The sequence below is a fragment of the Artibeus jamaicensis genome, unplaced genomic scaffold, assembly GCF_021234435.1.
Source record: "Artibeus jamaicensis isolate MK-2021 breed Jamaican fruit bat unplaced genomic scaffold, CSHL_Jam_final scaffold_3272, whole genome shotgun sequence".
Classification (NCBI taxonomy): Eukaryota; Metazoa; Chordata; class Mammalia; order Chiroptera; family Phyllostomidae; genus Artibeus; species Artibeus jamaicensis.
Genome location: NW_026522039.1, coordinates 104,317 through 130,661, shown reverse-complemented (window position 1 = coordinate 130,661; position 26,345 = coordinate 104,317). Strand labels below are relative to the sequence as shown.

Genomic DNA, 26,345 nt, shown 5'->3' with positions numbered 1-26,345 from the left:
TATGAATACAACATCTGTCACATCTCAACTCGGACCAGCCAGTTGTCAAGTGCTCAGCAGCCACACGTGCCACATAGCACAGGACCACGCTGCCACAGGACAGCCTGCCCACCAAGTACTCCCAATTTCATGATAGTCCCTATGTGCCCCTAATGTCTCTGGGCCAGCCACCTGCTTCACTGAACGGAGTGGACCACCTCTACCCCCGTCCACAACGAAACAGTGGCAAGAGCAAGAACAGTCGCACCCCTGGTCACTCAGCACAGTCACAGTAGGCATGTGCTGCTTGTTTTGTGAGCAAGAAGAGCTGACTTGCAGAAGCTGAGCATTTTACTGACGCAGTACGAACAAGGGCTGGTTCTCCTGGACTTTCTGATTTGGAAATGTCTCCCAGAGGATGGCCTTAACTGTAGCCCTCATTCTGTGCAGCCTGTTGAGACCCTTGGCTGCTCTGCAAAAAGTGTACTTGAAATTAATTCTGCAAAAACATAAAAGGGACCTTTACTAATTGCACAAAGACAATTCCTGAATAAAACACCAAATTACTGGTACCTCACAATTCAGGTCCCACGTCTTTTTCCTTTAAGACAGGGACTGAAGTAATTAAATGGCACTGCATGCATTCCATATAATATCAATGGAAAGAATGGTGAATAGGAAGACTGGCCGAACCTTAAACACAGTTGTTGCTTCTGTGGCCCAGGATGACAAGCTGTCTAGTCATCCACATAGGACACTGCCAGCCTCTAAAATGTCAGCCGGACTGTCAGAGGGGCCCTCCTGGGGTTCTGAGTCAAAGACCAGGCTCAGAGTGGACTCTCCTCTGAGTCTGTGTGACACTAATATACCCAGAAGCCTTCTTTCCAGCCATATTCATACCTGGGTAGAATTACCTGGTTAAAAGTGCAAGTGTTATAAGAAAATAACTTTATAAATTCCAAAGAAATACACACTCAGAAATGCACTCAGCACAGGCAAGATGGGAAAGCACCTGCTAGCTGCCCAGGCCTGGTGGGGAAGGGTTCTCCCACTCCCCCACCGCAGGGTCTGTTCCCCTGAAGGAGCCATGCTCACCAGCCTCCAGGGCTGGGGAGGGGCAGCCACACACTCAGGCAGGAAGTGAGAGGTACCTGAAGTGCCCAGGACACAGCACATGGGACTGTCCTCTCCTAAAGGGGAAGAACCTCAACCTGCATTGCACAACAGGGCACCTCCATCCCCCAACACCACACAGTTCAGGACAGCAACACGAGCGTGGACATGGAGACATTTTTGTCTTCCAACTACCTCCCTCTTGTTTATAAAAACAGAAAGTAAGTTATGGAAAATGACTCATCCAGTAGAGCAGGTCCACTTACCAAAACAGATGTTTAAATGTTTGTGTCTCCCCTGAGCCGCTGCTCCAAGCTCTGCAGCGAGCTGAGCCCTCCTGGGAGTCCTGAGCGGCTGTCACTGCACCAAGGGAAGGACAGGGGACACAGGCGTATGGGCCTGGTGTGTCCAAAATGTCTGTAACATTCCAGTTGTCTCAACTTACAGTCAGAAAAAAGAAAATGTTTTGTTCTACCTCATGAGAAAATCTCCAGGATTCAGAGTATTACTGTATTAGTATTAAGCACTTAAAGTAAGTTTAGTATAAGCTAGCTTGTCTGCCCTCATCTTGTTATTAAGCTGACTCACTGCAAAACTGAATTTTCTTACAGTGAGCAATTAGCAACCATTTAAGAACAGAGCTGGGATAAATCAAACTGTCTGCAACTTCCAACTTCCAATAGTCCTACTGGCTGGGACCATTAATACACTACAGAGAAGGCAAAGGGGGAAGAACTGGCTTCCAGCACTGCAGAAGCTCTGGAGGCTGTAAAGAACATTCTAGTCTACAATCTGTTATCCAGCACTCACAGACCACCCCCATGTCCCATCAGGCGCCCCTGCTGCATTCCTGAGGCACCAGCATGGGGTTCTCTTCTAGGGGCCCATGTGCTACCTTCCTCACACCCCCTTCTTAGCACACAGGGCAGCAGAGCTGAGCACAAACCTGATGCAGGAGCTAGGGGTGACCGGCACAGCAGGGACCAGGCCGCCTCAGTCACAAGTGGCCTCTCTCTCCAACTCAAGGTCTACCTGGGGAAAGCAAAGGTGAGCACCTCCTGTGACTGGACGGGTCCTGGGAGCCAACCTGCTATCAGACCTTAAACAGTGTTTCCCACAACAAGAACCAGGTGAAAAGAAGAAAGGAAGACACTCAATTCCCTGAAGGTCCCTCTTACACGTGGAAGTAAAGGACTCAGCAGGCAATTCTGAGTATAAAGCACATGGAAAATGCATTAAGTCTGAGGCTTTTCAGGCTGACATGGTTGCAACCTACTGAAGACCCAATGACACACTTGTCTGGAGCTCACAAACAGTGTGCCAAAAGGCGCAGGCCCTCTCTCCTCATCCCTACACAAGCATTGTAAAGGGGCCCTGTCCTGCAAAGTGTGGCAGGACACTGGGGAAAGGTGCAGCCTGTGCAAGGCCACAGTGCTGACATGGCACAAAGGCAGTCTCTGGCCACCGGAGGCCAAGCCCCTATGTTACAGGAGGGACGGGCAGATGTGCTGCTGAGGACGTGAGGTGGAACTGGCGCCCACGTTCAGTCCAGTCCTACTCCTCAAACCACACAAACCGACTTCCCAGGCTGAAATGAAAACCAACAAACACCTGCCATTTAAGAAGTTAGTAAAATGACATCAGCAATGGAAACAGAGGAGTTGAATGACACCACACATCACCAGGACCTAACAGACCCCCGATCAGCTGAGCACAGACATCCTTCCCAGGTGCGCACAGAGGGTTGCCAGGGCTGCCGGTGTTCTGGGCCCCAAAACAAGCCTCAAATGCAAAAAGACTGAAGTAACAGAAAGTAAGTTCTCTGGCCACTGTGGGGTAAAACTAGAAATCTAGAAAACTAGAAAATTCATAAATATGTAGAAATTAACATATTCTTAACCAATATGTCAGAGAGAAATTAGTGAATTTTTTTGAGACAAATGAAAATAAAATATGACATACTAAAATACTAGAGATCAAATCCAGATACTTACTCTAGAATGCAAAGGTGTGTAAGAAAATTAATGGCTGTGACAAACCACATGATGAGAACACCAGCGCACTGAGGGAGCGCACTGGTAAAACCCCACACGCGTGAACTGACTTCTGCACGCGCCTCAGGGAAGACCCGGGTGGTGAGCCAGGAGGGTGGTGCCCAGTGCTGCCAGAGGAGGGGTAGTGGGGAGCATAGCTCCAAGGAGGCTTCCCAGACCTCACCCCACGCATCTCTGCATCTGGCTGTTCCCTATCTGCATGCACCCTTTGTGACCCTACGTGGAGTGAGTTCCTGCACTGTGTGAATAGTTCTTATGAACTACTGAACCTGAGAGGGGTCATGGGAACCCCCCAGATCTGTAGCCCACTGGTCAGAAGTGCAGGTTGCTAGGGACCCCACTGCAGCTGGTGTCTCAAGGAGGGACAATCTTGTTGGGGAGCAGGCCCATGGTGGGGCCTGTGCTAACAATGGATAATTAATTAGTGCCAGAACTGAACTGCAGTTCACCAGCTGGGTTTGGTATCAGAATTGCATCAAAGGGCATTACCAAGAAAGTTAAAAGACAATATACAGAATGGGACAAGTATTTGCAAATCACACATCTGAAGAGGGTTTGATATCTGGAATATATAAGGAACTCCTACAACTTAAACAAAAAGACAAATAACCAATTAGTAAATGAGAAAAGAACTTGAACAGACACTTCTCCAGAGAAGACATACAAAGGGCCCATAAATCCATGAAGTGATGGTTCACAACATCAGTCATCAGGGGTGCACAGATCAAAACCACAATGACAGCCCTTCACATCCACCAGGATGGCTATTACAATTTTAAGTTTTTCAAAAAGAAAATCTCAAACTCTGTTGGAAACAATATGGAAAAACTGAAATCCTCATGCACTGATGGTGGGAATATAAGATGCTGGAGCCACGATTAAACAGTCTGGCAATTCATCAAAAAGCTAAACATAGAATTATCCTGAGAACAGGCAATTCCATTCCTAGGAATATGCCCCAAAGAGCGGAAGACAGGACTCATGGATGACACACAACAGATGCTGTGCATGGATGCTCATAGCAGCAGAGTCGCAAGGGTCAGAGGCGGAAGCAGCCAGGTAGCTATCAACAGATAAATGGGTGAACAAAATGTAGTATCCATACAACGGAATATTACATACTCATAAAAAGGAAAGAAGTTCTGATTCATTCTGCAAAATCGATCAGCCCTGAAAACAATGCTAAGTGAAAAAAGCCAGACACACAGAACAACTATGGGATGCCCCTTAGAGGAGGTGCCCGGGATGGGCAAACTCAGAGACAGAGGTGACTAGCGGCGACCAGGGGCTGTGGAAAGGGGAAACAGAGTTTTGGCAACATCAATGGTGATAATGGTTGTATATTTTGAATGTAATTAACGGCACTGAATTGCACTCTTAAACAGGTTAAAATGACAAAATTTGTATTATATATGTATTTTACCACAATAAAAAAACAAGGCTGTAGTCAATACAAATAATATGTCTATAACCTTCCACAGACATGCACTCAGTAACAGAATAATCAAACAGCTACTTTTAGGACTCGAGGTTCACTGAAATGCTGACTGAGAACATAGAAAAGTGTTCCAGAGAGAACAAGTCATCCTCTGATCCAAATGCCAGAGTGTGTTTCATGCCCCACCACAGCTGCAGCTGCACTGGGAGAAGGCTCCCTGGGACACTGGCGTGGTCTGGAATCCTGAAGCTCCTTATCTGGCAGCCCCTCCCCATCCACAATTCCGGGGCAGTGGAAGGACAGACACATCCCCAAGACTCAAGTGCCCTGGGACCATGCAGCCCAGGTTGAGCTATGGCTTCTATTTGAGGGAGGTCCAGCACATCTGCCCAGCCTCTTGTCTGCTGCAGGTGATATACAGCCACAAGCTGGGCAGGCCCTCCCACTCTGAACAACCATGGCCTCAGACAACATGGCCCACGCTAGCAAGGTGACCACCACATTCAATGTGACAAGAGCTGACGGCTGTTCTGGGGACTTCAGAGACCACAGCAGGCAGGGTGGGGTAGGGGGTGCTGTTGTCTGTATGCTGTCTGTCAAAGCAGTGCTCACAGTTAACCAGTGACCTAGTTAACCAACTCTGCAGACAGAAAAATCATGAATGGATAATTAAAAGGTGTGACATTTTAGTTTTTGCCATGGACAGTGGGGACTAAAGTCAGGGCCTTCCTTGCCTTTCAGCCACGGTGACTGAGGTCATGGGAGGAGCATCCCACCCCCAACTACGGGCCAACGGGGCGGGGCCAGGATCCCAATTCCTAACTCAGGGTTCATTCAAGGGCATGTGTCATCCTAGTGAAGTGCCAATGGTGTCTGGATGTCAGAAGTTTACTAGGCACCTTTTCCCAATTACCAAGTATGGTTTAACATTTAGAAATGACATAGGATGTGATGTCAGGAACATTTATTTGTTATTCACAATTAAAGTAACAGATATTGAAATAAGTGGACCAGCTCACTGGTTGTAACTAGACTGGTATCAAAGCCATAAATAAAAACAGCATCATAAAAACCTCCCCCACAATTAAAGAATGAAATGAACAGACAGGCAGAGGTTCCAAATGCACAAAACAAGAAGAGAACCTGGGAGAATGGGCAACAGTCTGAAGCTACTCCTCACCCAGTTCTCAGTGACTCCAAACTGCTTACAGGACACAGTCTGACCACCTACCTGCCTGGCAGGAAGGTCTCATTGTCTGTGCCACATCCCTTGCAGGACGGTAAGCCTGTCTGCCCCTCAGGGTCCCCCAACGAGCCACCTGTCTTCTTAATGCATCGGTCCTGCTGCACAGCTGACATGAGGACACCCTGCTGATCACTGAGTGGCTGTGCACTGACAGTGAACATGCTAACCACTCAGACATTTGGGGCTGAAGAACACTGGTTAAATATAATCCTCTTACCTAGATTAGGTCCACAAGAAATGACTGACGTTGTTGATGGTTTCCTTTGCTGTGCAAAAATGTTTTAGTTTGATGTAGTCCCACTTCGTAATTTTTCCTTTTGTTTCCCTTGCCCAGGGTGATATATCAGAAACACTGTTGCTACAAGACATGCCTGACATTTTCCTGCCTATGTTTTCTTCTAGGATTTTTATGGTTTCAAGTCTAACATTTGTCTTCAATCCATTTTGAGTTTATTCTTGTGTATGGTGTAAAAAGGTGGTTTAGTTTGCCCTGGCTGGTGTGGCTCAGTGGAATGAGTACCAGCCTGCGAATCAAAGGGTCACCAGTTTGATTCCCAGTCAGGGCACATGCCTGGGTTGAGAGCCAAGTCCCCAGTAGGGAATGTGTAAGAGGCAACCACACATTGATGTTTCTCTCCTTCTCTTTCTCTCTCCTTACCCCTCTCTAAAAATAAATTTTTTTTTTTTAAAAAAAGGTGGTCTAGTTTCATTTCTTGCACATCTGATTTTCCCAACACCATTTATTCAATAGACCATCTTTATCACATTGTATGTTTTTGCCTCCTTTGTCAAATATTAATTGACTACAAAGGTATGGGCTTATTTCTGGGCTTTGTTCTTTTCTATTGATCTATTTGCCTGTTTTTATGCTAGTACCACATTGTTTTGATTACGATGGCTTTGTAGTATAAAATTATATCAGGTAGTGTGATTCCTCTAACTTTGTTCTTCTTTCTTGAGATTGCTGAAGCTATTTGGGGTCTTTTGTGGTTCCATATTCATTTTCGGAATATCCCAGTTTTGTGAAATATGCCATTGGTATGTTCATAGGGATTGTATTGAATATATAGATTGCTTTGGGTAGTATGGACATTTTAATGTTAATTCTTTCTATCCATGAGCACATTATATGCTTTCACTTACATCAATCTTCTTCAGTTTCTTTCCTCAGTGTCTTAGTTTTCAGAGTACAAGTCTTTTACATCTTCGGTTAATTTATACTTTTTGAAGCAATTGTGAATAGGACTGTTTTCTTAGTTCCACTTTCTGATAGTTTATTACTAGTGTTTAATGAAAAACCCACTGAATGGGAGACATATTCTCCCATGATACATCTGATAGGGGGTAATATAAAAAATTTTTAAAGAACTTGCAAAACTCAACACCAAATAACAAATAATGCAATTAAAAAATGGGCAGAGAACTTGAAAATACACTTCTCTAAAAGCAACATACAGACAGCCAATAAAACATAGGAAAAGATGTTCAATGTCACTAATCATCAGGGAGATACAAATTAAAATCTCAATGAGATATCACCACATACCTGTCAGAATGTCTATCACCAACAAATCAACAAACAAGTACTGGCAAGACTATGGAGAAAAGGGAACCCTGGTGCACTACTGGTGAAAATACAGACTGATGCTGCCACTGTGGAAAGCATTAAAAGAGGTATCTCAAAAAATGAAAAATGGAACTGCCTTATGATCCAGTGATACCACTTCTGGGGACATATCTGAAGAAATCCCAAACACTGATTCAAAAAGAAAATATGCACCTCTATGTTTATTGTAACCTTATTTACAATCACCAAGATTTGGAAGCAGTCTAAGTACCCATCTGTATTGGAGTGGATAAAGAAGCTGTTGTATGTCTACACAGTGGAATACTATGCAGCAAAAAAAAAAAAAAAAAAAAAAAAAAAAGAGGAACCCTTTGCAATAGCATGGATGGACCTGGAGGGCATTATGTTGAAATAAACCAGTCATATAAAAACAAGTACCATATGATTTTGTTCACCTAATAGACAAAAATGAATAAAAGCAAAATGGAGACAGACCCATAGACAGAGAGCAGGCTGCACGTTGGGGGCGAGGAGGGATGGTTGAGGGGCTGGGAGTATGGAGGGACTGAGAAAAGAGAAAACTCATGGACACAGATGGCAGTGTGATGACTGCCTGGGAGAGGGTGTGGGAGGAGGCAGTAGAGGGTAAAGGGGGGATAAATGGTGATGGTCAGAGACTTGACTTGAGGTGGTGAACACACAACAGAGTACAGATGATGTGTTGTGTAAATGTGTACCTAAAACCTGTATAATTTTGTTAACCAAAGTCATCCCATGAACTCAGTAAGAAAGAAAAAAAGAAATGACTTTTTTTCCAGTACTATGAATTAGGACAAGTTTCAATACCAATGAAGAGAGAATAGGGGGAAATGGCCAGGATGCCAGTCACTTGAGATAAAATGTATTCTGTCATTTCTTTAAAAGGCAAAATGACATGAGTTTCTTAAGACAGTTTCACAGCCAGTAGGGAACCACACATCCTTCTCTGCCCTAGAGTTACTTCAGGAAAATCCCTGAGAGTTGTTGGCACAGGAGCCTGTGGAACATGCTCCACTGAGCAGGCAGGTGGGGGCAGCACTCAAAGCCCAGGGGAATCAGTGGGGTCACCTCCCACCAGCATCACCCCCTGCCCCTCCTTTGTGAGGCTGCCTCTGCAGTTAAATGCTTCTCTTCACACCAGCCCACCCACTGTCTTCACTTTCCAGTGAATAGACTTCTTAATTGAACTGAATGTACCACCTCAATTTTTCTTCTAATTTTTGTGTTTATTGTTTCTAAAGACACAAGACACAGCAGGCAGACTAAAAGGCCTAATATAATCAGACAGAAAGTTCACATCTATGACCTAAAACCTTCCCTCAAGCCCATAATGTGCACCCTTTTTACCAGGAGGGAAGGGTCCCTGCAGCTCTCAGTGCAGGGCTCAGGGGCTCCCACAGCGTCCTCCCTGCAGCCCCAGAGTTGGGGCCGCTGCACCTGCCTACAGCAGACCCATGACAGCTCCTCATCTAGCTCTTTTGGTGGAAGAGGGAAGTGGGGTGAAGAAAAACCAAGCGCAGGATGAGACAGAGGAGTGGAGGTTCAGAAGTTATTAAGAAAATGCCCATGAAACAGATGCCCTCAGGGGAAGCCAGACGTGGTTTTGTTTGTCATCTCCAAATGCTGCATCCAATATGCTGCAGCGATGCCCAAACATTGTCAAGCACGGCCTGGCCCCCAGCCCTCAGCCCCCAAAGGGGCCCTCCTGGCACACACACACCTCCCCCCCGCCACCTCCCCCCCCCGAAATTGGGCTCGCTGGCTCTGCACCAACTGCCGTGGAAGACCCACTTCACAGAATGACTCGATGAACACTTGTAGAAAAAAAAAAAAAGCTGAATTGGGGGTACTCTTGCATCTTTTTCTCCCCCCAAATTTAACTCATTTCTCCGTATGCTTGGGCTTCACCACACACAGAGGGACCTCGCCTCTAACAGGAAACGTGATTGACATCCAGCAGATCATCTCTGGGGAAAGCCAAGTTCCATGGCTGGAGGGGGCCAGCCCCAGGAGGAAGCCCCGCCCCTTGGCCCTCTCTGCTAGGCCCCCTGCTGAGGTCCTCACTTCCTCCCCAGAGTGCGAGGCCCTGACTCACTAGCCCTCACACACAGTTGACTGTAGGTAAGCCGCGCACAGAGCACTCATGCGTCCGCTGCAGGGTTCTCTGTGGACGGGCGCTCTCGGCTGCTCCACCACCTTCAGAACTGACAGATGAATCCCCACACCTCCCTTAAAGCCGCTCTGTGCTCAGCTTCAACGGCACCCTGGGGCCCAGAGGAGCCCACTCAGCCACAGCAGAGTGGTGTTGGGGAGTGTTGCTGGGCGAGGGAGTCCCAGACCCCTACAGCCCGAGCCAATGCTCTGTCCCCTCTCAGGGCTCTAGTCCCCTCTCAGGGCTCGCTCCGCAGCCTTCCCAGGTCAGGGTTCTCAGTTCAGAGCCACGAGGGCTGCACATTCTGGAAGTGATTGGGAACCTGCCCCACTTGGTAGCTGCAGCTAAATAGCAGCACGCTGTGTCATTACAAAAACTAAGTTAGACCAGGAGGAAAAGTGACAAATCATGTATATTTAAATTGCCCCATAGCAAAGATGAATACTTTTTTCCCCAAAAGGAAAGGCCTAAGCCTCAGAAGTCCATGTCTGGGCAGACACACAGAAAACAGACCCCAGGCACGCAGTCTTCTGTGCCCCGGCGCAAGTGTGTGACCGACAAACTGGTCAGTCCAAAGTAGAGTGGGCCTCACAGGGCCTGACAGCTGTAAGCTGACTTCAGGGCACTGGGGCAACTTGGGGCACCAAGTTGGGAAGATGCAACTGTAAAACCTCATTCAACAAATAAACTGGTAAAGAGAAAGGAAAGCTGACAGAGAGAAGCTGTGCACTAAGGCGCTTCCCCAGACACAATGCCCGGCCTCATGCTCCAAGTTCAAGTGCACAGCACACTTCCCAGGAGGACAACAGTCCACTGGTGCACTGGCTTCCTGTTGGGTGACACCAGGGTATTACTTTTTATTTTTTTAAAGTGAGTATGGTGTGACATTGGTTTTTAAAAACAGTTCTTATCTTTTAAATAGGAACACTGAAATATTTAGAAAATGTCTATTTATTTGCTTTAAAATTACTAAAAAGGGGGAAAAGCCATTGTATTATCCAGCAAGAACATAAGAAGACAAATTAAAAGTATTTCTATGGGTTGCAGGCCGGTCCCCTGCAGGCCAGTTCCCAGCAGGGGATGCACGAAAGGCAACCACACATTGATGTTTCTCTCCCTCTCTCCTTCCCTTCCCCTCCTAAGATAAATAAATAAAATCTTAAAACAAACAAACAAACAAACAATAACAACAAAAATAAATAAAAGTATTTCTATCAAATATTATTTAGATTTCAACATCTTAGGCACGAAGTAGCAAGTCTCCTCAGAATAGGAGAAAGTACTCAGTAGAGTACTTTCAGAGAACAGTGACAGAGTAAATGCCCTCAACTGGATGCACACACAGCACATGTGTACACAAAGCATGCAACTTCATAGCACATACACCACACATGCACACACCAAACACATGCACAAGACTCACAGCAGACATATATACATATGCACACCACACACATGCACACCCACACACAACATACACACTGGCTCAGCAACATGTACACACACACATAGACATGATGCACAGGCTCAGCACACATGTACACAAATGTATAGGCTCACAACACACAAGTATAAATATACACCAATTCACAGCATATGTATCCTGCACATGCATGTACAGAAGTAGCACACAGAACTCACACATACAGAATCACTGCAGACACACACAGTCCACATGCATGTACATTAGTGCACATACACATACATGGCTGTGCATGTCTGCATGCACAGAGCACAAGGACTCGGGATGGGTACAGCCTTTCCCTCCCTTCTCCTGCTGCAGGGTGAAGAGCACACTGGGAGGTGCCCCAGCTGCTCTTGTGGGTAAGAGGCAAGCACAACCCTGGAAGAGTTGTTTCTAGGCAGGAAAGAAAACGCGGTCACCTGCAAGGGAGGGTACAACCCCCAAACACACATTACCTGTCTCAGTTCCTGGGTGTCTTCCTCAGAAATGAGCGGCTCTCTTGTCTGCAGCTGCAGTGGCCCGCCTTCTTGGCTCCCAGAGGAGGACTCTTGTGGCCCGACGCAGTCCATCAGCCCAGATGCTACAATGAAGGCAAACAGCAGCTATACCTTCCATAACTTGCACACAATGCAAAAACACTCCTGACTTGACCAAGCTCATGTCCACTCTCTGGGCCAACAAAACTTCCTCACCAGCTTCTTTCCACTTGCACTCTCAGCTTCCTGGCCTTCGTCCTGAAGCTCCGCTAAACAGAGTGGCTATGGGGCCCACCCAACCCCAGTCCCACTGGCTTCCTTACCCCACCTTGATCCCAGGAAACACTGCCAATACTGAGGCTCTCAGAAGAAAGGTCCTAACCAAGAGTGGTCATTTTCTTTATGAGAAAAGACTATAGATTTGGAGTTTAAAACAGGGCAGGTTGAACCCCCATGAACCCTACAGGATTCTGCAGGTCTGGAAAGCAGAGGGATGGCCAACTGGCTGGCCAACTTGCTGGCCAAGCACAGGGGATTGTGGAGCCAAGAGGACAGGCACTGCTCAGAACACGTTTCCGCTCACACAGCACCTGCCTGGGTAATGTCCCCAAGGAGCAGAAGGGCAGCCTGGTCAGAGTGCTCACAGCCTCTCCCACAGTATGTCACCCGTCCTTTATTTAAAGAACTGACTCTCTACCCGCACCTTGGCATGTCAGGCCCAGATAAGAAATCAACTGGAGCTTGCTGCTGGCCCCTCTGCACAGACCACTGCAGGGTGGAGCATGACTACTAGTCAGGATGCTGGGGAGGACAGAGGGCGGCAGAGGTGCCCTGATCCGAGACCCAGCACCAGCTCCTCTGAGTGGCCTTCTCTGCTCCAGGAAATGGGGAATGTGGGACACAGCAGGGCAACAGGTGACCCCAGTGGCAGCCAGCAGAGCCACCCTTCGTCAGAGTGGCCTGGAGCAGCTGCTAAGGAAAGGAGAGGAGAAGCGAATCTGTTGGGGTAAGGCTCTCACTGAGCCAGAAGGGCTGGAGCCCAGCTGGTGTTTAGGACACACTGACTGTGCCAGCCCCTCCGCACCGGAGGTCAGCCACCCCCAACATGTACACAAACACCCCCACTATTCCCATTTCTTACAATAATTCTTATAAATAACACTCCCTGAGAGTGCCTGGCCTCGTCCAGGACAAATGTAGGTTGGAATGAGGACAGGAAGAAGGTTTCTCAGGGTCCCAGGAGCAAAAGGGTTCTGCAAAGTGGAGTTGGCTCAGGAAGCAAAAGAGGAGCAAGTTTGCTGCAGGCAGGGCCCTGGCCCTCCCTGTGCAGGGGACAAGAGCATCCCACACAGAGTTGCCACATTCACACCACATCTCCAGGTCTGAAAAAATCTCATAAGACAAAACATGCATTAAAATGTCTGCGGTTCTAGTCCATTCTTTAGAAAGCACTCATTGAAATCCCTCTAATCTAATGTCATAGCTTGTGTTCTAGACTTGCTGAGGCCCCACCTGCTCCAGCACCCAGGGCTGCTCAGGAACACAGTGCTGTTGGTCCAGCATGGTCTGAAGTGCTGCTCACTGGGAGGTCACTTTTCTAAAGCGTGCCCACAGCAGAGCACCTTCAGGGCCAGGTGAAAGCTAGCACAGCACAACAGAGGCAGTGTCCTCCTAGTTGTGACTAACTTAAAGGAGAGGCCACCTGACGTGTGATGTTAAAGCGTTATCAGTGATGATACGAAGGCAAAGTGCATGTCACCAGCCTAAGACAACAGCAGTTTCAGCCCAAGGGATGAGGAGCACCTCACTCAGCAGGCTGGCCCTACCCACTGCCCCACCCAGCTGCGCCTATCTGGCAGAGCGCTGTCCCCCAGTGCTCTGAATGGCAGCACGTCCTGCAATCCGGGCCTTTCCACCAGCAGTGATATGGGTATCATTATGTTTGCACACCTTTTAATGAACTTGCTTGGAACTACCCCTGCTGTTTACTTTTTCAGCCTCTTCCCCTGCTAGGATCTCCTGACTAGCTCCTGTGAGCACAGGTCCCATGCACACACACTGTGCAGGGCTGTGCTCTGGCACCTGCAGCCACACTACTGAGAGAAGCTTACTCTTTCTGAACATTTAACCAAAGGGTATTGACCAGAAAGCCAAAATGGAGGATGTTTCTTCCTGGAATATACTAAGGCAGGGATGTTTTTCAGGACAAGCTATAGGTTCGGTGGAACCCCACCCAGCCCAAGGCTTTGGCCACCCCTGGTGCTCCGTGTTGACAATGGAGTGGCTGACTCAGCTACCTCAATGCTTTGAAATATCTTCCGAGAAAAATTAATTTGGTTCAGTATAAGATGGTTTTTGTCTCTAAAGTCATTAATTATCTCTGTTAACCAAAATAAGCACACACTGTTCAAGCTACAAGGGAACTTACAGATGGTTCACTTTCCAGGAAGGAGGAGACATCAAGGGACCTGGTTGGGCTGTGGAGGCAGCACCAGAAGGCAAGTGTGAGGCAAGATTTCCTCGAGCTGGGTGAGTGGGTGGCTAATACATCTTAAATCACTCCGTCAGGGGAGGACTCTCTTAGAAGGCGAGTAAACACTAAAGACAAAAAATCAGTGCCAAAACCCTTAATAGTGCCAGGCGTGAATCCCGCTTTAATGGAGATGGGTCAGTGGGCCTCCTCCCAGACCCGCCACCCCACCACCATGAGACAACCTGGGAGCATGCCACTGCTGCTGAAAACCAGCAAGGCCACCAAAGCAAGGACAGCTGAGCGACTGACAATGTCAGAAAGGGTCCAAGGAGATGCAATGCCAAAGTGTCACGTGAGATCCTAGAAGAGTAAACTGTGAGACAATCTGGATAAAATATAGACCTTATGAGAATAGTAACATATCCATAGAAATTCACTAGTTATGAGAATGAATGACACTTATGTCAGGTGACAATAAGAGGGGACACATGAGAACTCTAAACTATCCTTGCAACTTTTTCTGCTAGTCTGACACTATTCTAAAACTTCAAAGATTATTTAAAAGATGCTATGCAGAAAAACAGCAATTTGCAACAGTTCTTCCCCAAGGTGAAATCTCCCATCTGTACTGTGCCCAGCCTTCACAACATAGTACCTCAGAGGTCTCTCTGGAAGGTTCTTCTAGGTACCCGCCCAAGGCAAACATGTATCTCCTGTTACTAGACTGCCACCTTCTGGCCATATATTTCACCCAAACAGCTCATCCAGGAGAGAAAGACATCTCCGAGCTGTGAGTCAATATGCCCGTCCTCCACTGCACACAGTCTCCAATGTGGACCAGTAAGGCAGAGGTGATGGCAGATATGATGCAGAGGCCATGGTGAGATGCTGGCTCCCCTTGCTAGGGTTTGGAGAAGACACTGAGAAATTCCCAGACAGTCAGGTACCATCTTGCTCACCGAACTCAGCATGTTGGCTTCTTCCAAACACACCACTCCTAGTCACCAGAGCCTCTCTAAACCTGCAGCTGCTGGTGCATCGACACGATGAGGCGGGGTGGCCTCACGAAGGGTGGATGGCCTGTCCCACTCGGTGCAGATGCAGATCCCCACAGGGACCCCACCCAGAGGCTAGTGAGCCCCAAATTGAAAGCCCAAGTGTCAGCTCATTCCACAAACATTTGACCCAGCACTGAGACAGGCCAGGCCACAGTGCTTCAGTCCAACCTTAATTCCCGTGTTGCTGGCAAGGTATTGGATGGAGAAGGCCTAGCACTGCTGACTTGAAGTAAGGGATACATCCTAGACAATGTGGTGGACCTGGTGCAGTCAGCTGAAAGGCCTTCAAAGCAATCTGTGGCTTCCCAGAGGAAGAGGACATCTGGCTGGGGTCAGCAGCCTTAGCCAGCCCTTCCTGAAGCAGACCCTGGGAACTCACACTCACCCCTCTGCCTGTGCATGCAAAAGCCCCACACTCACTTCCAGCTCCTCCCCAGCCTGTCTGCCACCTGGGCACCAGCCAGGGTCAGAGCCTGCTTTCCACCCTTCCATGGTACCTGACAGCAAACCCAGCCATTCCATGTAGCGTGGCCTTGTGCCACATATGGCATGCTCACATCTGCCACCTCATTCCCTATGTTCTATGCCGTGTTCTCTCGGAAACCATCATGCCTAACTAACTCACTAACATGCAGAAACTCTGTGAAAAGGAGGGCTGTGGGTTTATTTTTTTCCCCAAGACTGTGGGTGCCTGGCACCATGCCTGGCACTACGGGGTTCTCCGTCAGTGCCGGTGGAAGTGGTGGCTGACAGCACTGTGTGTGGTCCATCGGACCAGGACCTTGCCCTCCTCCCCTGAGGCCCCTCCCAGGGGAAAACACAGTGGGGTGACTCAGTCAAAACTGGGACATTACAGCAGCTGGCCAGCTGGGTTTATACATGGTCTTGCCTGAAGGGCCCTCTGCTCAGGGTCTTCAGGCAAGGTCACATACATGGTCAAGGCCTCCCTGGTCCTTTCATGGGCCAGCTTCTGAGTCTTGCCTTGCGTGAGGGGCCAAAGAAAAACCAGAAATGCCAAGAAAGTAAGTTTTTAAATCCAGTTTGTACACTAACATTCTAACATTCTGGATCTTATGAGACTAGATCTGTTATCAAAGATATTTCTTTTTGAAACTTGAAGCCACCTAGAATAATATAAACATATTCATATGTTAGAGAATAGGTCACATATTAGAATTAAAATCAATCACTTCAGAGAAAAAAAGAAAAGGAACCAGAATTGTAACAAACAACATCTCTCTTACTTTAACAGACATCCAGGAATCAAAGCTAACCAGAAAAGACTATTATTGCTTGTAAAAAAAAAAAAAATCACATTAAGTACTGAAGTAATAGTACCTATAATTCTAATATTAGAAAATATCAGAATATTTTATGACTTTGGGATTTCTTAAACAGGGCTCAAAAAACAAAGTTAAAGGGGAAAATGGTGGGCCTGACCACAGCAAAAGTACGGACTTCTGCAATGGAGGCTGATGGTCTGGGAGAGCACTGGCCTCCCAGGTCAATACAGGTGAGGAACTCCTGCAAATCAGACATACAACAAATGGGAAAAGAACCCAAAGAACCTGAACAGTCAATCCACAGAGAAAAAACACATAGGGCTAAAAAGCAAATAAGTATTCGATGCTCTGTCTCACAATCAATTAAAGAAATTGAAATAAAAACACCATCAAGATGCCACAGAACACCTCTCAGAATGGCAAAGCTGGGAAGTCAGACGACGTGAAATTGTCCCACGCTAGAGAGGAGGCGGGAACCCGCGAACCTGGAGATGTGTAGACGTGTGACGCGTCTGCATGTCTGGCCTCCCACTGGAGCCCACCGGCCACCCCGGCTACACTCTGCACATCCCACAGACCTGCAGGAGGACACCGCAGGCACACTGCCAGGGGAAGCCAGGCTTTCTGAGTTCCTCACGGATGCCACTTAAACCACACATGACACTGCAGTTTGCGAAGATTCTCCACCTGAACACACATCTGGAAGGTGGTCTGGGAAGACCTCAATCAAATGTGAAGGCAAACAGGAGTGAGGCTGAGTCAGGGTGGGAGGAATGGAGACAAAACAGAGCAGGTAGGGCTGGTGCCAGTTAAGATCCTGAAGTACTGGTTATCAACCCAGATGGAGGAGAGTGAAAACTCCTAACTCAGACTTTCCCTTTGTTCTGAAAGGGTCACCCAAACCCTTTCAGACCTATTTGGGAAATGAAATCACTTGAGATTCACAGTTGGCAAGTACTAAGGAAAATGGTATGAAGTTATTTGGATTTGCAAAGAAGTGGAAAGTTGCCGGGGGGCTGGAACCAGCAGCTACTCCCAGGGAAGCACCAGGTTAAGAGTGCACCGGGGCCGCCTGGGTATGTCTGGGATGCCGGAGGTCTGGGCGCAGGCTGTGCTCGCACTCACTCACCTGCCTGCCAGACCGAGTGGCCCTTCTCTGCTGGGGAAGAGGTTCCAGGGCTTCTGAGCATCATGGCATCTTCTAAAAATTTGATCTTCTTGCTGAACTGCATTTCCAAAATGCGGATCGCCTCTGGCATCCTGGCAGATATCAAACGAAAAGCTACGTCTGGCTTCCCGATGAACCTCTGGCGGATGCTAACTTCGTAATGTGTGTGAACCTTAATGTCATCTACATCTTCTCTCTCAAATCTGTGTATAAGTGAAGAATCTGAGTCATGGATTTCTAATCCAGAAACAAGGATGGTGAGTCTTCCTGGTTTAACATGAGATTCTGTTCTCTGGGAAATAACAACAGGAATTCTGATCACTACCCCTTCCTTTCCAAGAGCTTTGGAACCAGCCGTTGAGGAGCCTTCCCTGGGCTCTGTGTCAGATGGCATCTTCCAAAACTTGAAGCTAAAGGGCCACCAAGAAGGAGATTCCAGTTCTGTCAGCAGCCTGAAAGATCAAACAAAACACAAAATACTGGGTCAGTCAAGTTGTAATACCCTTTTTAAAATGTGGCCTTTATATTAGAAAGCACTTTACTATTTTACAGTTTTCTTTTGTACAAGTACTCCATGAAGCAGAAAGAGAAGGAAGGATTAGCCCATGGTTTAGGAAAAGACACCTAAGGCTAAAAGCAGCAGGGCCTGTGCCTACAGATACAAACCTCGTAATGCAGTGGACACACAACCGAAATACACATCTTCTGACTAGAATGTCACTCTTACCACACATGACTCTGGGTAATTCTGATTCGAAATAAATCCTGATCTTAATCTCTAGAGAGCAAATATGACTTTGGCAGTGATCTGTATCATCCAATATGGCACATATGGCTGCTGGACACCTGAAATGTGACTGATGTAATAAGAAACTGAACAGCACGGCTCTAACGTAACCACTACTAACACCATCAGATAGATCTAAAAGTCAGTAACAGGAAAAAAGTAGAAGCAGGGCTGGAAAAATAAAGAAACAAGGATCAAACAAAATAAACAGAAAATAAATAAATAAGATGATGGAATTAAACACAACCATATTAGTAATCATCCTAAATAAAAATAGACTAAATTTTCTAGTTAAAAAGCAGATAGTCAGCCAGAGTAAAGAAATAAGACTCAGCTATAACTTGTTTACAAGAGACACTGAGGATTATAAGGACACAGATACATCAAAAGCAAAGGGATTGGAAAGAAGACATATCATGCCAGAAGTAAACTTTTAATACAGGTGTTACCAGGAATAAAGAGGAACATGAGTAACAACAAGAGGGTCAATACATCGGAGGCTTCACAACACCAACTAGATATGCTCTAACAACGGAACTTCAAAATTCACTGAGCAGGAATGTATGTAACTAAAAAAGAAGAAACAGATGGCCACAGCTGTACATTTCAACAAACTTTCTCTACGGTTGAAACAGCAAGAAGACAAAAATAATGAGAAAGAATACAGAAACTTTGAGCAACACTATTTAACCAGCTCGACCTGATTGGTATTTATAGAAACAGCATCCAACTGCTGAATGCATTCTTTTCAAGTTATTCAGAACATTAAAAAAAAAAAAGAATATAACAAACCTCAATGAATTTCAAGTATTGAAATCAGAGTATTCTTTGTCCTCAAAGAAATGAAACCAGAAGTCAGTAACAAAGCTAACTAGAAAATTCTCAAATATTTGGAAGTTAAACAATTCTAAATAAAGGATATCAAAATACATGAAGTAAATGAAACTGAATACATAATACACAAAAAATGATGGACTACAAACAGAGCAGTCACGAGAGGGAAATTTACTGTTCTCAATGAATGTATCTGAAGACTTTTTGGAAAGGTTTAAAAATCAGCGATCTAAGTTTGTATCTTAAAATGTTATAAATTAAACCCAAAGTAGAAGGTAAAGTTGAAAGCAAAAAATAAAAAATATTAACAAAGCCACAAGTTAGTTCTTCAGGCTACATTTCTTGCCCTGGCTGGTGTGGCTCAGTGGATTGAGTGCTGGCCTGGGAACCAAAGGGTTGCCAGTTCAAATCCCAGTCAGGGCACATGCCTGGGTTGCAGGCCAAGTCCCCAGTAGGGGGGCGTGTGAGAGGTAATCACACTTTGCTGTTTCTCTCCTCTTTTTCCCTCCCTTTCCCTAAAAATGAATACATAAAATCTTTTAAAAAATAAAATAAAAGGAGCTGGCAATAGAGGGGGGAAAACTATGGCTAAGGTTGCTTCACTGATAAATTCTGTAAACATATAAAGAAATAACAATTGTACACCAACTCTTTCAAAAATTAGAGCCAAGAGTACCGTAAATGCTTTGACCATTCAGTTCACAAAGCACTCTAACTGCTATTCCAAAACCCAGTAAGGACAATATAAGAAAATAAGAACACGGCAATATCTTTCAGTAACACAGATGCAGAATTCCTTATGAAAATGTTAGTAAATCAAATCTAACAATATAGTGGTACCTCAGTACTCATCGTTAATTCATTCCAGAACTTGTGGTGAGTGCCAAATCCAACAAGTATCGAAGGACAAAGCATTTTCTCTTGAGGGGCAGCGTCATGACTCACACAAGTTCTAGTAGCAAGTGTGATGAGTCCCAAGCAAGCGTCAAGTGCTGAAAACACTTTTTTCTCATCAAAATGTAACAAGAACAGGGTTTGACGAGTTCTGAAGCCAGCAAGTACCGAGGCATGACTGTATATAGAAAATATTATATCATGCTTTTAAATGGTATTGATCCCAGGAGACTGCGGTTGGTTTAACGTTTGAAAATTAATCAATGTATCTCACTGGTAGAAAAATAGAAGGAAAACTGTACAAGTGTCACAAAAGATGTAGAAAAAGAATCAGACAAAATTCAACATTCACTCATGTTAAAACTTCCAGCAAGCTGGAAATAGAAAGAATTTCCTCAATCTGAGAAAAGACCTACCTTATAAAAAACTTACAAGTAACTGCACCCCTAAGGTTGAAAACATCAATATCTCCCCTCTAAGATCAGAAACAAAGTTTCAAAAAAAAGGTGGGGGCAGATTTTGAAACTACGTGAATTTTGAAAGCATTCTAGAAGTCCCACACAGACCTGAGGCAGAGTCTTCTCAGCACAGGGTGTTTCAGTACAGCTTCTGGCTAACGGGCAGCTGACCGCTTAGCTACGCTGACGCAGGAAGAGCCCATAGGTGCCAAGCCAAGCTTAAAAATTAAAACAATTACAAACAAAAACAAAAAGGCTGAGCAGATGACAAATGTTGTACACACAGTGGAGATACACTCTGCCAAATTAGTCTGGGCAACTTCCAAAAAACGACCAAACAAAAACTATCACCAACAGCACCACACTGTGGTGAGAACAGACATCAGAATCCAGACTTGCAACTATATTTTTTTAAATGCCAAGTTTTCTAACAAAAAAGTAAGATATACAAGGAAACCGCAATGTGACCTATACACAGGAAACAAACAAACAAACAAATCAAATGGGAATCCTCAAATTAAAAAGTTATAATAATCCAACAATGAAAGTTCAGAAACAGATGGCTTTATTGGTAAATTCTACCAAACATTTAAAGAAGAATCAAAACCAATTATTATCAAAATTTACCAAAATTTAAGAAAAGAAGGCACTTTCCAATACATTTTTTAGGCCAGCATTACCCTGACACTAAAATAAGACAAGGACACCATAGGAAAACAAATGTATAAACAAATATTCCAGATGAGCAAAGATGCAAAAACCTCAGCAAAATATTAGCAAACCAAATTTAACAGTATGTTAAAAGGATCACACGCCATGACCAAGTCAGACTTATTCCAGCATGCAAGGTTAGTTTGACATCTAAAAACCAAGCAAGCATGTGATATACCATATTAACAAAATTAAGGATAAAAATCATATGACCATCTCGATAGATGTAGAAAAGCATTTGACAAACTCCCAACAAAGTGGACATAGAGGGAACATACTTCACCATAATAAAGGCCATACACGACAAACCCACAGCTAACATCATAGGCAACTGTGAAAAGCTGAAAGCTTTCCCTCTAAGACCAGGAACAAGACAGGTATGATGTACAGGAAACCACTTTTATTCAATATAGTGTTGGAAGTCCTGGCCAGCCACAGCAATCAAACAAGAAAAAGAAACAAAGGGCCCTGGATAGTGTAGCTCAGTGGACTGAGCGTGGGCTACAAATCAAACAGTCGCTGATTTCATTCCCAGTCAGGGCACATGCCTGGGTTGTGGGCCAGGTCACCCATAGGGGGCATGTGGGAGGCAACCACACATTAATGTCTCTCTCCCTCTCTTTCTCCTTCCCCTCCCTGTCTCTAAAAATAAATAAATAAAATCTTAGGAAAAAAAGAAATGAAAAACATCTAGCCCTGGCTCAGTGGCTCACTTGGTTGGAGCATCATCCTGTAAACTGAAAGGTTGCAGGTTTAATCCCTGGTTGGGGCACGTGCAGGAGGCAACCAATTGATGTTTCTCTCTCTCTCTCTCTCCCTTCCTCTCTAAAAGCAGTGAAAAAATGTCCTCAGGTAGGGGTGGGGGTGGGGGTAATAAAGAACATCCAAATTGGAAAAGGACAAAGTAAAATTGTCTCTATCTGCAGGTGAAATGATACTACATATAGAACCATAAAAACTTTACCCAAAAACTGCTAAATAAGCAATTTCAGTAAAGTTGCAAGATACAAAATTAATATATAAAACCCGGTTGCTTCTGCACACTAAAAATAAGCTATCAGAATAAAATTAAGAAAATCCCAATGACAATGGAATGAAAAAGAATAAAATACATATGAATAAATTTAAGCAAGGAAGTGAAAGGCTTACACAGTGAAAACCATGAGACATCGAAGAGAGAAACTGAAGACACAAACAAATGGAAAAAATACAGTAGTCCCCATTATCCAGTTTCCTTTTTGCAGTTTGTTACCCATGGTCGACTTCGATCAGAAAATATTAAATGAAAAATTCCAGAAATAAAAAATCCGTAAGTTTTAAACTGTGCTCCATTCTGAGTAGTGTCATGAAATCTCAAGCCACCTTCACACAGGGACATCATCCCTTTATCCAGCACACCCACGCTGCACATGCTACCTACCTGCACTTAGCCGCCGTCGTGAGGTCTTCAGATCGACTGGCATGGTACTGCAGTGCTTGTGTTCCAGTCACCCTTATTTTACCCAAAACTGGCCCAAAGGAGCAGTAATGTTGACAATGTGGATATACCAAAGAGAAGGCATAAGTACTTCCTTTAAGTAAAAAGGTGAAAAATTTTGACTCAATAATTATCAAGTACTTAGTCAAGATGGAAAAGATTAACTTTGTGGGTGGAAGACAAGAATAGAAAACAAGACTGAAGACAACGTGTTGCACCAGAAAGCACTGAGCCACGGAGCCTACATATGAAGACTTCAGCAAGGGATCCTCTCACATGAGTGACTTCAAGCCATTTACTACTTGTGTGTAAGGGATGGTTACACAGATTCAGGAATAGGTTTGGACTAAAATGATAAAAATTACTATAGACCCTGGCTGGTGTGGTTCAGTGGACTGAGTGAAGGCCTGTGAATCGAAAGGTCACTGGTTCAATTCCTAGTGAGGGCACAAGCCTGGGTTGCAGGCCAAGTCCCTGGTTGGGGGTGTATAAGAGGCAACCAACTGATGTTTCTCTCCCTCTCTTTCTCTCTCCTTTCCCCCTCTCTGAAAATAAGTGAAATCTTTTTTAAAAATTATTGTGGAGACCACATCTGCCAGTGAAGAAGCTGTTGCCACATTCCCAGAAGAGTTGAAGAAATTAAGAAAAAAGCATACCATCCAAAGCAAGTCTCCAACTGCAATAAAACCAGGCTCTCCTGGAAGAAAATGCTCAATAGAACCTATTAGGTTGGCCAAAAAATCCATTTAGTTTTTCCCATAAAATAAAAGACACATTTTTCATTTCACCAGTAACTTCATTGATTTGGGTATTTTGAGTATGCTGGCTATCTCCTGTTATTGGCTTCTAGTGAGTAGGGGCCAGGGGTGCTGCTAAACATCTTCCAATGCATAAGACAGCCCAGCCCCACAGCAAAGAGTGATTTGACCAATATGTCAAGAGCATCAAGAAACTTCGCAAACTGCTTTTGACACATTCAGTTAGTCACAGCACCTTCTCCATACACTGCACAATTTTTTTTGTGTTTCACTTGTGTTTTTTTACCTTTCTTGAAATAATAAAGCATAATACACAAAAAATGTTGCTTATTTTCTTGCATCTTCAATATTAAAATGGGTACACATCCCTGGCTGGTGTAGATCAGTGGATTGAGCACAGACTGCAAACCAAAGGGTCACTAGTTTGATTCTCAGTCAGGGCACATGCTGGGTTACAGGCCGGGTCCCCAGTAGGGGCCACGTGAGAGGAAACCACACATTTGTTTCTCTCCCTCCCTTCCCCTCTTTCTAAAAATAAATAAAACCAACAAAATCTTTTTTAAAAATTAAAAAAATAATAATAAAACGGGTACACAAAAATTCACCAATTTTGATAATTTTTAAAATGCATGGTGCTATGACACTCCAGCAGAATCACGATATCCTGATTTTGAAACACCCGCTGGAAAGGGCACACTACTTTTCTATTAATAAAGCAGATACTTCATCTTACTCTGAGAACCATCACAATGGCTTTCCTCCCAGCGCTGGTATTTCTGGCTGCTGTGCTACTTCCATCTTTATCTGCAGAAGGAAAGCACCCATTCTTTACTGCTTTGTTAACTACTCAAACCTAAGTCTAAAAAGAGACTGTAAGCCCTGGCTGTTGTAGCTCAGTGGATTGAGCACAGGTCTTCGAACCAGACAATCGCGGTTCGATTCCCAGTCAGGGCACATACCTGGGTTGCAGGCCGGTTCCCTGCAGGCCAATTCCCAGCAGGGGACGCACGAAAGGCAACCATACATTGATGTTTCTCTCCCTCTCTCCTTCCCTTCCCCTCTAAAGATAAATAAATGAAATCTTAAAAAAAAAATAAATAAAATAAATAAGAGACTGTAAATAAATACAATGAACTATAAGGAAATCAGTCTCTCTGCCTGTCAGCAACATGCTAAAGGTGGACTGGAGCAGAAAAACAACAGCAAATGCCCCAAGTAGAGAACATGTGCACTTTAGAACGCAGTAATACAGAGGCAAAAAAAAAAAAAAAAAAGCCAACCCAGTACAAAATATGGTGAGAATTTCTGTGTGTCAAGTGAGTCTACTGTCTGATCAAACGTAATCCAAAACACGTAGGATGAGAGCCACAGTTTTGTCCACTGTGCGAGACCACAGAATTCCAGTAGTTGTCTGACATTATACCCAAGTTTTTGGCTATGCGTCTTACCATGTTGAATGTAGAATTTCCTACTCTCCCAATCAAGAGAGTCTACATTACTACTATGTTTGCCACCATTGTCCTACTGGTAATAATGTGAGTAAAAAAAATAGCCCTCACAACCAAGAAACATACTGTGCCAGCTGCCCTGGTAACTATGAAAGTGGAATGTGCAGCAATAGTTGCCAGAATGAGGATCTCCTTAGTAACTGATTTCTTGATGACAACAGCTAGATGTGAACAAGAACTGCCCAAGGAAAAGTGCAAGGCCACCTGCCAGTGTGAAAACAAAATCTGCTGAAGTGCTCAACGTGCACTGCACAAGACGAAGTGGAGAAGGGTGGTAGGACTTTAATTGACACGTCCCAGAGGAGAAATTGTGGGCATGGTCCCTGATTATAATTTAATTCCAAACGGTTTTTTCCCTCAGATCTTTACAGGAATCTCTTTCATATATCAATTTATAAACGAAGCATAGTCTATGACGACAACTTTGGACTTTAATATAAATTTGGTACTTACACAAATGGAATCAAGTTGAGGATTTTAAAAATTGTATAACCACAGGACTTAGATCACTAGAACTTTGGATTAAAATGAAGAATTACATGATTCCTGAACAAAATGCAAAAAAAAAACCAAAAAACTTACATCACTGTCATTCCTACCACGTGATTTTTATGTATATAAAGAATGAATTCAAAGACTGACATCTACCTTTGTTTATGACTTCCTCTTTACACAAAGTAATCAACTTTTAGAATAAAGAATTTATCTAAGCAACAACACAGGTCTCGTTCTTATGCAGTATTTTATTGTATTTATAATTAACTCCAGCTAAACTCAGCCCAGATAATTGTACAGAAAATTTTCAAAAATTAAAAAAGAAAGAAGTACAAAGAAGGCATAGGAGGATGGATTAATGCTGTTACTGTGTAGCAGTGCTGCAGGACATATGATAAAGCCAGACACAGTGGACACTGCAAAGAACTCACATGCTCTGAAAAAAACTCAAAATTATCTGCCCAAGTTCTGGCAACATAGTCAAAACCTGTGGTGACAGTCCCCTTATTTATGGAATGGCTCCACCAATGTAACACAAGAGTACAGGAAAGTACGGTGTTTTGAGAGAGAAAGAGACCACATTAACATAAGTTTTATGACAGTATACTGTTATAATTATTCTAGTTCATTACTAGTTATTGTTGTTAATCTCTTATGGTGCCTAATTTATAAATTCAACCTTATCATGTACGTGCATGCTCAGGGGAAAAAAACATAATATATTTAGGATTCAGCACACTGTGCTGTTAAAATGTCCACACTACCCAAAGCAATTTATAGCTTCGAAGCAATCCTTATCAAAATACCAATGGCATCTTTCCAGTAATAGAACAAACAATCCTAAAATTTGTATGGAATCACAAAAGACTCCAAATAGCCAAAGTAATCTTGAGAAAGAAGAACAAAGATGAA

The 26,345-nt window shown here is 44.6% G+C and overlaps 1 protein-coding gene and 1 pseudogene across 4 annotated transcripts in view; one reads left to right on the top strand and one right to left on the bottom strand.

The window, feature by feature from the left end:
* Positions 1-26,345, bottom strand: part of SNAP47 (synaptosome associated protein 47) — a 67,279-nt gene that overhangs the window by 6,411 nt on the left and 34,523 nt on the right. For 3 of the 4 annotated variants that reach the window (XR_008390062.1, XR_008390063.1, XM_037148556.2), the window contains exons 3-4: positions 17,473-17,963; positions 11,509-11,633 (exon numbers count right to left, since the gene is read on the bottom strand). Coding sequence is in view for 2 of the 4 variants with exons in the window: in XM_037148556.2 (XP_037004451.2) it covers positions 11,509-11,633; positions 17,473-17,963 (616 nt within the window). In the remaining 2 variants the exon portion in view is untranslated. The remainder of the gene's footprint in view (positions 1-11,508; positions 11,634-17,472; positions 17,964-26,345) is intronic. The other variant, XM_037148557.2, reaches the window with a different exon arrangement.
* On the top strand, positions 24,180-25,170 carry LOC128626136 (cysteine-rich secretory protein 2-like; annotated as a pseudogene).